This window comes from Acomys minous, assembly GCF_964271855.1.
Source record: "Acomys minous genome assembly, chromosome: 5".
NCBI lineage: Eukaryota > Metazoa > Chordata > Mammalia > Rodentia > Muridae > Acomys > Acomys minous.
This window is the reverse complement of record NC_140494.1, coordinates 20711692-20724159: the sequence shown is the minus strand read 5'-3', so window position 1 is coordinate 20724159 and position 12468 is coordinate 20711692. Positions and strand designations below refer to the sequence as shown.

Sequence of the window (12468 nt, the reverse complement as noted above, 5' to 3'; positions counted from 1 at the left end):
AATATATTGGTTAAGGAAATTGAGCCTACAGCTGGGAATAGGTCTGGCATGCTGTATATTCAGCTGTTGAATTCTGTACCTCAAAATCTAGTTGCATTCTGGATATGGGCATTGTCATGACCATTGATCAATGTTGTGTAAACATTGCTCCTCAATTATCTCTGATTGGTTAATAAAGAAGCTGAGCAACCAATTAGTGGGCAGAGGAGGTGGGAAGTCTGGTGGTATATTCCCAGTCTTGGGAGTCTCAAGGAGGGACTACAAGGTAGGGAGAGAGAAAAGAAAAAGAAGAGCAAGAGGAAGAATGTGGCCATGAGGACTATGGAGCAGAAGCAACCCAGGCAGAATCAATATGGCAAGTAATTCAGGGCATGTGGCTGGGAAATAGCAAGACTAGCATAGATGGGTTAGAATAGATCATTACCGGCCCAGTTTTAGTGCTTAAAGCTCGTTGAGTATATCTATAGGTCTCTGTCTCGCTATTTGGGAGCTAGAATGGGCGATTAGAAAAGGCCCCTCAAATTATACTTTATCTTTTCAGGCATCAGATCTTTTAGAACTGGAGTACACACTGTTGTGATTTGCCATGTGGGTCCTGGAAATCAGAGCTGACTTCTCTGCAAGAGCTACAAGTGCTTTAGCCACTGAGATAAAGCATCTGCCCCCCAAAAGACACTTAATTTTAAGGAAATGCCCTCAGCACACTTCTTCATTTGAAATACAGTTTTAGTAACACTGCCACAGCCTGCGCACTCATTTTCTTACAGCTCTTTAGGCTTAGTGTACAGTCCAAGCAGTATGGCACATTGCCTTGAGAGCCCGTTAGCGTTCACCTTCTACGGTTTTGTTTTTCCCACGCCGTGTCTTACTATGTAACTCTCGCTGGCCTGGAACTCACCAGACTGGCCTCCAGCTCACAGATTGCCTGTCCTGCCTTGATGCTGGAAACTGCCATGCCTGGCTTCAGCACTTTTGATTTTTGTTTTGTTTTAAATGGAAATTCCTCTGCCTTTGATACAGATCTGAAACTTTTTGGTCATGAACTGTACCATAGAAAAAGTATGCTTTTACACTTGTCTATATTTTTCCCTTGGCCATGATGATATCTTCATTATGTGGCCATGAAAGTTGTTAAATTGGATCAAGCGATTATTGGCACTTTTTTGTCCCCAAAAACCGTATTAGCTCTTCCAGTTCCTTTGCCTTTTATTATAAAGTTAAGGTATGTTATAGTGGAGGAAGACGGTAGATATAAGTATACAGGTGGGACCTGGTGTTTTTCTGCTTGTCACCAGGTCTCTACTGAAAACACCCTGCCTTGGTGGAGCATGAGTGCCTGCTGTTCCCCATTGCTACCCACTAGTATTGTATGAGAATGTCACTACCCAAACTACTGATTTTCTGCTTGGTTTCAGGGAGGGTAGAGACACCTTTATATTGCCAGATAGTCAGGAAGTACAAGTTGTCAGCACAGTCTGCATGAAGCACACAGATGACCTGTGACCCTCATTACCTCTCAGCCTTTCTTCTACCACCCCGGGGAAGGATGGTGCTCTGGTACTTCCCATCATCATTTTCTATGTCGGGGAAGAGGATTTGCCTGTAGTTTGGTTTGGTTTGGTGTGTCTCGTTTTCATGAAACAGAGTGGTTTTTGTCTGATCATTGGAGAAATTCTGGGTCTGCCAGAAAGGCATATTTTAGGGTGCTGTGATCCACTGTTTACTACACTGCTAGGGTACAGTTCATGGCCAAAGAATTCAAATCATTATTGACAAACACCTTCATACTTTGAGTCAGAAAATAACTGATCAAGTAACTGATTCGTAAGATTTCCAATTTGAGGGGCTGGAGAGATGGCTCAGCGGTTAGTAGCACTGGCTGCTCTTCAAAGGTCCTGAGTTCAGTTTCCAGGACCCACATGGTGGCTCACAACCATCTTTAATGAGATCTGGTGCCCTCTTCTGGTGTGCAGGCATACATGTGGGTAGAGCACTGTATACGTATTAAATAAATAAAAACTTTTTTTAAAGTAAACACTATAAAACTTTTCTAATTTAAGAATCCTGGTCTGTAATAAGTAAACTTCTTATGTTGGAAGTTTTGTTATTTTTGTGATGTGGGAGATTGAACCCAAGACCTTGTACATTTTTAGGCAAGTGCTGTATCACTTACCTACATCTTCAGCCACATATTATGGGTTTTTCCTTCCTGTTTCTCTTGAACCCCAAACTCCTTTTTATTTTGTTTAGATGGGATCTCTTAAGGTATTAATGCATTGATAATGTTACTGAGTACATTTTTCTTTTGAAAAATAACCATTTCTCTTCATTCACTACATATTTAATGAATCAAAAGTGTAAACTTTGTTTTTTGGGTTTGTTTACTATTTGTTTAGTTGTTTGAATTTTAGTTTGCTTGGTTTATTGGTTGATGTTAATTTTAATTTGCTTTTTTGAAGCTTAGATAGCATTAAAGTATAAATGGTTTTTTAATTGAAAATAGGTTCTTTTTTCATATAATATATCCTGATTATAGTTTTCCCTCCTTCCACTCTTCCAAGTTCCTTCTCACCTTATCTCCCTTCCAAATCCACTCTCTGTCTCTCATTAGAAGAGAACAAATCTAAGAGATAGCAACCAAACATGTCAAAATAAAATGAGATGAGGCCCAAACTTTAATATTGAAGTGGGATGTGGCAGCCCAACAGAAGGAAAAGTCCCTAAAGCAGGCACAAGAGTCAGAGACCCGTTCATTCTCAGTCAGGAGTTTTATAGAAATGCTAAGCTGAAACCTATAGTATACCCTCAGAGGACCTGATGCAGACTCCTGTAGGCCTGTGCTTGTTGCTTCAGTTTCTGTGAGCTCATATGTGCCTTGCTTAGTTACCTTAGAGGGCCATGTTCTCCCATGTCCTCCATACCCTCTGACTCTTTAAAATTTTTACACCTCCTCTTCTTCAGAATTTCCTGAGCTCTGAGGGGAGGGATTTGATAGAGACATCCCATTTATACTATCTCCACAGAATGTCTGCCTGTGGGTGTCTGTATCTGTTCCCACACTGCTAGGGTGAGGCTCAAATGTGTAAGTACAGCAGACTATCATTAGGAGTCATTTTATTAGGTCTCCTCCTCCTTTTCCTTCTTCTTCTTCTTCCTCCCCCTCCCTTTTCCCTCCTCCCCCCTCTTTCTTGTTTTTTCTTCTTCTTCTTTGATCAGTTGCATTTGCTTTTACTCTAGGTCTCTGAGCTACCTAGTGTCTGGTTCTTGGTCATCCAAGCAGTGTCAGGCATGGGTTCCTTCTTGTGGAAATGCCTTAAGTTAAATCAGACATTGATTGGCTATTCCCAGAGTCCTGTGCCACCACTGCCCTAGCATCCTTTGCAGGCAGGACAGATTGTAGGTCAAAGGTTCTGTGGCTGGGTTGGTGTCCACATTCACTTTTTGATAACTTGCAAATCTTGAGATGCTTTAAAAGTATTTTACTATTTTTAATAGTGTGCATGTATGTTTGTTTGTGAGTAGATATGTACATGTGATTACAGGTGCCCACAGAAACAGGAAGTGTTGCATTGCCCCTAGAGCTAGAGTTTTGAACCACATAGGTTCTGAGAATCAGACTTAAGTCCTTTAGAAAAGCAGTAGTTGCTCTTAACTGCTAAGACACATCACTCTAGCCCTACAATCAAAAGAAACTTTAGTAAGATTCTCACAAGTAGCATCAGGAGATTACATATTTTTATTTAAGCCAATTTTTCTTAATAAATCCCACCATGCTGCTAAAAAAATAAATCTTGGGTTTGTTGTTCTTAAGTGAAGTATAATTGATGTTCTTCTGTCCAAAGCTCTTGTCCATGCCCTGTACTAAGTATGTGGGTACTGGAGGGGTGCTGAGACTACTTGTACTAAGTATGTGGGTACTGGAGGGGTGCTGAGACTACTTGTACTAAGTATGTGGGTACTGGAGGGGTGCTGAGACTACTTGTACTAAGTATGTGGGTACTGGAGGGGTGCTGAGACTACTTGTACTAAGTATGTGGGTATTGGAGGGGTGCTGAGACTACTTGTACTAAGTATGTGGGTACTGGAGGGGTGCTGAGACTACTTGTACTAAGTATGTGGGTATTGGAGGGATGCTGAGACTACTTGTACTAAGTATGTGGGTACTGGAGGGGTGCTGAGACTACTTGGCAAATACAAGTCTTTGGGTCACTCATGCATGTTTTCTAGACATTTAGTTTTGAAAATACCTTTCAGTTTATAAGATTTTGCTGAGTACAAATGTTAGATGGTGTAAACTTACTTAAAAAATTATTTTAAAAGAACAAAATTTAGCAGTGGGCACAGGTCCATGGGTCCGCAGGTTCGAAAGAACAGAATTTAATGAATATTTACTAATTTACTCATTGGTTTTAGAAACCTGAATTTACAAATAGATCTATGTTGCAGAGTCTTTTACATTTTATATTTATGTTTGTAGTTTTACCAGTCATCTATCCCATAAGGCATTGACTGCTAATTGTTATGTCTATAAAAACAATAAATAGCCTCTCTTTCAACACACACAAAATCCACACATTGATTTGTATGCCCACAACAACATTCAAATTCTATTATGCTCCAAAAAGGTTTACGTATTTAATTGTAACATATCTTTTTAGGCTACTTGCCCACAGGATTTAATAGAGTAATTCAGATTTCTATACCTCTTCCCCAGTTTAAATAGAGCTTTTTCTCTGCCTAACGTATATATTATTAGATTTTTAAAAACTCATACCCGCATGATAGATCTTAAATCATACATGGTATTACTTGACCTTTCATTTCTTTAACTTGAAAGTATAGGCTTCTTTTTTTGTTTCTTGGCCTTGTGGATTTATTCATTTGGATTGCCTGCTCATGACCGTTACTTACTTTTCCTCTGGGGCTCCGTAGCCTCTTGTTTAAAACAATCTCCTTCTATAAGCTCTTTATCAATTTTTTGTTTGTCATCTGACTTGCAGACACTCTTTCCAAATGTGCTGTCTCTTGGTATTTATCCTGTCTGTATTCTTTATGGGATTTGGGTTTGTGATGTAGCTTAGGATTTCCTCTTTATATAGCACATGTGATTTTAAAGTTAATTTCTGTAAGATTTTTGGAATTCCATCTTTAAAAATCAATACACTTTTTCAGATGAAATTTATTTTTTATATTTAGAAGATTCTTGTCTGGTTTTCTTTTAAAAGAGTATTCAGTCTTTTTGACATCCATTGTTAAATCATTTGCCCTCTGAACTGAAAGATTTATTGATTGTCTGGTTTTTTCTAGAATATTTGATGATTTTATTGCACTGGCATTATAATATCCACATGCACACACAAATATCAGGTGGTAAAAATGTGTTCGTGGGGCTAGGAGAGTTTGCTGATGAAAAAGGAGCAGCTTCTCAGAGTTATTACTGAGAGTGAAACTCCGTAAGAAAACAAATGAGCACTGTCCAGTGCATACCAGGCATTGCTTGAAGACAGGCGAGGCAGTTTCGTCATTGTAGGAGTATCAAGCGGTGTGCTGTCACAAACAGAGATAAATATCACATTGCTTGTTGATCTCTGCAACCACCATCATAATTGCATTGCTGGAATCTTTTTTTCTTTTCTTTTTTTTTGAGACAGGTCTCTGCATAGCTCTGGTTAAACTATCACTTTGTAGACCTTGCTGTCCTTTAGCACACAGAAATCTGCCTGCCCCTGCCTCCTGAATTTATGGATTAAAAGTATGTGCCACTCTGAATAGCCTTGGAAATATTTTTATGAAACATTTGACTGATGCTCCCAGATTAGATTTTCTTTCTAAAATGTTGAAAATATAAATATATAACATTTATTGAGAAGTGCTTTGTTATACAAATGTGAAAATGCATACTCTAATAGTTACTTGTTCAAAACTATATAGCAGTGTGCAATAAAGGTATGATTAAGAAACTAAGAGCTGTAGAGATGGCTCAGTGGTTAAAAGTGCTTCCTGCACTTCCAGAGGATCCAACCTTTAATTCCCAGCACCCAAGTTGGACAGGGTCACCACCTAGCTGACAAGGTTCCTGTAATTCCAGCTATTGGGTATCTGACACCCTCTTCTGGCCTCTGTGGGCAACTGCATATATGTGACACACATTCACATAGACACATACATATACATATACATATACATATACATATACATATACATATACACATAGATAAAAAAATAAATCCTTTTAAAAAGTTGAGACAGTAAATTAGAGCTCTCTCTATTGTGCTAAATAAAAGTTTGACACAATAAGTTTTAAAGAAAGTTACTTGAAAACCAAAGGTATATACAAACTCACAGTGTGAGCATGTCATAATCATATTAGCAGCATCTCAGTTTGTTTTTAAATAATGTGGTGATCAATGCACAATAGATGGTATAGCTATTTACAACAAAGCAATTCTGTCTTAATAAAATAACGCTGTTTAAGTGTTCTTCAAAGATGTACTCTATGAATACCATGTTACAATATTTTCTATTTCTTTTTATTTTGAACAAATCTCAATAATTGGTTCTTTTAAATATTCTTTTTAGAACAGAAGAAAGTTAAAGTTAAAAAACCAAAACCAGAATTTCCTGTATACATGCCTTTAGAAAATACATATATTCAGTCTTATGATCATGGAACTTCTATTGAAGAAATTGAGGAACAAATGGATGATTGGCTGGAAAACAGGAACAGAACACAGAAAAAACAGGTAATTAAACTTTTAAAAATTAATTTGAGGAGCTGGATAGAGATCAAATTTAGAGCCCAGACAAGCATAACCATTGAGCTATGGCCTCATCCCTTGGTGTTTGATGATTGCTTTGTGTATTTGTTGTTATTGTAAAAGTTGAAACAACCCATCTCTTTTAGATTTTCCAACTTAGTGGAATATATGTTTTTTAAAGTAAGATTTAGTGGTTTTATGAATTTTATTGATATCTGTTGTAATGGTTTTCTTTCCATCTCCAATTTTACTAATATGGTCCTTCTGTGTTTCTTTTGCTAAGTTCTGCTCAGGGTTTGCCAATCTTGCTTGTATTTTCAAAGAACCAAACCTGTTTCTTTGTTATGTTTTTATTTTGTTTTGAAATTAATTTCTGCCCTCAATGATTTCTTTCCATCTATTATTGTGGTTTGGCTTTTCTCATTTCTGCTTGACCTTAAGGTGAATCATTAAGATACTTATTTGAGGTGTCTTTGATCTCTTCATGTAGGCCTTTTTAGCTATAGATCATGGAAACAGGGGCTTGGTAGTTAAGAGCACAGTCTGCTCTTCCAGTGGTTCTGAATTCAATTCCCAGCAACCACATGAGATACTGGGATCTCATGCCCTCTTCTGGCATGCAGATATACATGCAGATAGAGCATTCATATACATTAAATAAATAAATATTATTAAAATTTTTTTTAACTAATGGGAATAGTTCTATTTACCACAGTCTCAAAAAACAGTAAGGACAATAACAAAAACAAAGCCTTGGAATTAACCTAAGCAAAGATGTGAAAGATCTCTATAATGGGAACCTTAAAGCACTAAAGAAAGAAGTTAGAGAAGATGCTAGAAGACAGAAAGACTGCCCATGCTCAATAATATAGCAAGAGTGCCCATCGTATCAACAGCAGTATACAGATGATGCAGTCACAACAAAAACCTCAATGATAACTTCAGAGTGAAAAGCATCTTAAAATTCATACACAAGTGTAAGACCCCCACAGCCAAAGTAGTCTTGAACAGATATTGTTAGAGTTATCACTTTATCTGAATTCATGCTATACTACAGAGCCACAGTACTAAAAACAGCATGGTCCTGGCGTAAAGCAGAAATGCAGATCAATAGAACAGAATAGAAGACCCAAACAGATACAGGGTCGCGCAGCTTTAGCCACTTCTTTTTCTTTTCTTTTTGGTGCTGGCACTCGCCTTTAGTGTGTGTGTGTGTGTGTGTGTGTGTGTGTGTGTGTGTGTGTTAAGTTTGTTTATTTTTTCCAGATTTTTTAAATTATTCCATTCATTTTATATCTCAGTAGTTATCCCATCCCTTGTATCCTCCCATTCATCTCTTCCTCCCGCTTTCCCCCTACTCCCCGCCCCTATGACTGTGACTGAGGGGGACCTCCTCCTCCTGTGTATGCTCATAGGGTATCAAGTCTCTTCTTGGTAGCCTGCTATCCTTCCTCTGAGTGCCACCAGGCCTCCTCATCCAGGGGACGTGGTCGAATATGGGTCACCAAGGTTTGTGTGAAAGTCAGTCCTCACTCTCCACTGAACTGTGGAGAATGTTCTGACCATTGGCTAGATCTGGGTCGGGGCTCAATGTTTACTGCACGTATATTCCTTGGCTTGTGTCATTGTTTGAGCAGGACCCCTGGGCCCAGATCCACCAGTCATAATGTTCTTCTTATAGGTTTCTAGGACCCTGTGGATCCTTCTATTTCTCTATTCTCCCATATTTCTCTCACCTAAAGTCCCAAGAGGATGTCCTCCCCTCCATCACACTTTCCTGATAAGTGAAGATTTTCATGGGACATGCCCTTTGGGCTAGTGTCCAGATATAAATGAGTATATACCATTTGACTCTTTCTGCTTCTGATAAAACTCACTCATTATGATCATTTCAATCTATTTGTCTACAAATTTCGGGAATTCCTTGTTTTTAATAGCTGAGTAGTATTCTACAGTGTAAATATACCACAGTTTCTTTATTCATTCTTCAACTGAGGGACACTTAGGCTGTTTCTATGATCTGGCTATTATGAATAAGGCCGCTATGAACATGGAAGAGCATATGTCCCTGTTGTGTGCTGGAGCTTCTTCTGGGTATACTCCAAGGAGTGGAATAGCTGGGTTTTGAGGAAGCCCTATTCCCAGTTTTCTGAGATAGCACCAGATAGATTTCCAAAGTGGCTGTACTAGTTTGCATTCCCACCAGCAATGAAGGAGTGTTTCTCTTTCTCCACATCCTCACCAGCATGTGGTGTCACTTCAGTTTTTGATCTTAGCCATTCTGATGGGTATAAGATGGAATCTCAGAGTCGTTTTGATTTGCATTTCCCTGATGATTAAGGAGGTTGAGGATTTCTTTAAGTGTTTCTCAGCCATTTGATATTCCTCTGTTGAGAAGTCTCTGTTTAGTTCCAAGCCCCATTTCTCAATTGGGTTAATTGGTTTGGTGGTGTTTAATTTCTTGAGTTCTTTATATATTTTGGATATTAGACCTTTGTCAGATGTAGAGTTGGTGAAAATCTTTTCCCAGTCTGTAGGCTGTTGCTTTGTTCTTTTGACAGTGTCTCCTGCCTTACAGAAGCTTCTCAGTCTCATGAGGTCCCATTTGTTAATTGTTGACCTTCAGGCCTGGGCTGTTGGTGTTTTGTTCAGGAAGTTGTCTCCTGAGCCAATGTTTCCAGGCTCTTCCCCACTTTTGCTTCTAACCGATTTAGTGTCTCTGGTTTTATGTTGAAGTCTTTAATCCACTTGGACTTGAGTTTTGTGCATGGTGACAAATAGGGGTCTAATTGCATTTTTCTACGTGTAGACATCCAGTTAGACCAGCACCATTTGTTGAAGATGCTATCCTTTTCCCCTTGAATAGATTTGGCTTCTTTGTCAAAAATCAGGTGACTATATGTGTATGGATTCATTTCTGGGTCTTCAACTCGATTCCATTGATCAGCCTATTGCTGTGCCAGTACCATGCTGTTTTAATTACTGTTGCTCTATAGTACAACTTGAGATCAGGTATGGAGATTTCTCCTGAGGATCTTTTATTGTATAAAATTGTTTTAGCTATTCTGGGTTTTTTGTTTTTCCATATGAAGTTCAGAATTGAACTTTCAATGTCTTTAAAAAATTGTATAGGTATTTTGATAGGGATTGCATTGAATCTGTAGATTGCTTTTGGTAAGATGGCCATTTTTACTATGTTAATTCTCCTGATCCACGAACAAGGGAGATCCTTCCATCATCTCAAGTCATCTTCAATCTCTTTCTTCAGGGACTTAAAGTTTTTTTCAAACAAATCATTCACTTGCTTGGTTAAAGTTACTCCTAGATGTTTTATATTGCTTGTGGCTAACGTGAAGGGTGTAGATTTCCTAATTTCTTCCTCTGTATGATTGTCATTTGTATATAGGAAGGCTACTGATTTTTTTTTTTAGTTAATTTTGTATCTAGCCAATTTGCTGAACATGTTTATCAGCTGTAGGAGCTCCCTGGTGGAATTTTGGGGGTCACTTATGTATAATATCATATCATCTGCAAATAGGGATAATTTGACTTCCTCCTTTCCCATTTGGATCCTCTTGATCTCCTTTTGTTGTCTTATTGCTCTGGCTAGAACTTCAAGAACTATATTGACGAGATATGGAGAGAGTGGGCAGCCTTGTCTGGTCCCCAATTTTAGAGGAATTTCCTTGAGTATCTCTCCATTTAATTTGATGTTGGCTATTGGGTTGCTGTATATAGCCTTTATTATGTTTAAGTATGTGCCTTTTATCCCCAAGCTCTCCAACACTTTAAACATGAATGAGTATTGGATTTTGTCAAATGCTTTTTCTGCATCTAAAGAGATGATCATGTGGTTTTTTATTTTCAGTTTGTTTATATGGTGGATTATACTGATGGATTTCCATATATTAAACCATTCCTGCAGGCCTGGAATGAAGCCTACCTGGTCATGATGAATGATATCTTTGATATGTTCTTGTAGTAGTTTTGCGAGTATTTTATTGAGTATCTTTGCGTCTATGTTCATAAGAGAAATTATCCTTTTTTGTTGGGTCTTTGTGAGGTTTAGTTATCAACGTGACTGTGACCTCATAGAAGGAATTTGCTAATGTTCCATCCATTTCTATCTTTTAGTGTAGCTTGAAGAGTGTCGGTATTAGCTCTTCTTTGAAAGTTTGATAGAATTCTGCGCTAAAACCATCTGGCCCTGGACTTTTTTTTGGTTGGGAGACTATCAAGATTGCTTCTATTTCTATAGGAGAAATAGGACTATTTAATTTGTCTGATCTTGATTCAATTTTGGCAAGTGGTATCGATCAAGAAAATTGTCCATTTCCCTTAGATTTTCAAATTTTGTGGCATATATGCCTTTAAAGTAGGATCTTTTGATTCTTTGTATTTCTTCCGTGTCTGTTGTTATGTCTTCCTTTTCATTTCTCATTTTGTTGATTTGGATAGTATCTCGCTGCCTTTTAGTTAGTTTGGCTAACGGTTTGTCTATCTTGTTGATTTTCTCAAAAAACCAGCTCCTGGTTTTTTGTTTATTCCAATTTATTGATTTCAGCCCTGAGTTTGATTATTTCCAGACGTCTACTCTTCTTGGGTGTTTCTGCTTCTTTTTTTTTTCTAGGGCTTCCAGATGTGTTGTTAAGTTGCTTATGTGGGATGTTTCCAATTTCTTTTTAAAGGCACTTAGTGCTACGAATTTTCCTCTTAGCACCGCTTTCAATGTGTCCCACAAATTTGGGTATGTTGTTTCATCATTTTCATTGAATTTCAGGAAGTCCTTTATTTCTTCCTTTATTTCCTCCCTGACCCAGGTATCATTAAGTAGAAAGTTGTTTAGTTTCCACGTGTGAGTAGGGTTTTTGTTATTTCTGTTGTTAAAGTCCAGCTTTAGACCATGGTGATCTGATAAAATAAAAGGTATTATTTCAATCTTGTATCTGTTGAGACTTGCTTTGTGACCTACTATGTGATCAATTTGGAGAAGGTTCCATGGGGTGCTGAGAAGAATGTATAGTCTTTTGTGTTTGGGTGGAAAGTTCTGTAAACATCTGTTAGATCCATTTGATTCATGGCGTTGGTTAGTGATGTTATTTCTCGGCTTAGTTTCTCTTTCAGTGAAAGTAGGGTGTTGAAGTCTCCCACTATTACTGTGTGGGGATCAATGAGTGGTTTAAGCTTTGTTAATAGTTCTTTTACAAATGTGGGTGCCCTTGTATTTGGAGCATAGATGTTCAGAATTGAAATGTCATCTTGCTTGATTTTACCCTTGATGAGTATGAAGTGTCCTTCCTCGTCCCTTTTGATTAATCTTGGTTGAAAGTCTATTTTATTAGCTATTAGAATTGCTACACCAGCTTGCTTCTTGTGACCATTAGCTTGGTTTTTTTTTTTTTCCCCAGTCTTTTACCCTGAGGTAATGTCTGTCCTTGTGGGTGAGATGTGTTTCTTGGATGCAGAACAATGTTGGGTCTTGCTTATGCATCCATTCTGTTAGTCTATGTCTTTTTGGTGGAAAATTGAGACCATTGATGTTGAGAGATATTAATGACCAGTGACTGTTAAGTCCCTTCATTTTGATGTTTGTTTCAGTCGAGAGTTTGTAGGTTATGATTTTTGTGATGGTGTGGTTATCAATTTCCTGTGTAGTTTTGGTTGTAACTCATCCCTGTGCGGTGGAGTTTTCCTTCTAGTAACTTCTGTG

General features: G+C 38.0%; 1 protein-coding gene across 3 annotated transcripts in view; it reads left to right on the top strand.

Moving 5' to 3' along the window:
• The window catches only part of DNAJC1 (DnaJ heat shock protein family (Hsp40) member C1), a 178533-nt gene that overhangs the window by 98751 nt on the left and 67314 nt on the right, over positions 1-12468 (top strand). For all 3 annotated transcript variants that reach the window (XR_014779388.1, XR_014779389.1, XM_084782463.1), the window contains exon 8: positions 6580-6743. Coding sequence is in view for 1 of the 3 variants with exons in the window: in XM_084782463.1 (XP_084638589.1) it covers positions 6580-6743 (164 nt within the window). In the remaining 2 variants the exon portion in view is untranslated. The remainder of the gene's footprint in view (positions 1-6579; positions 6744-12468) is intronic.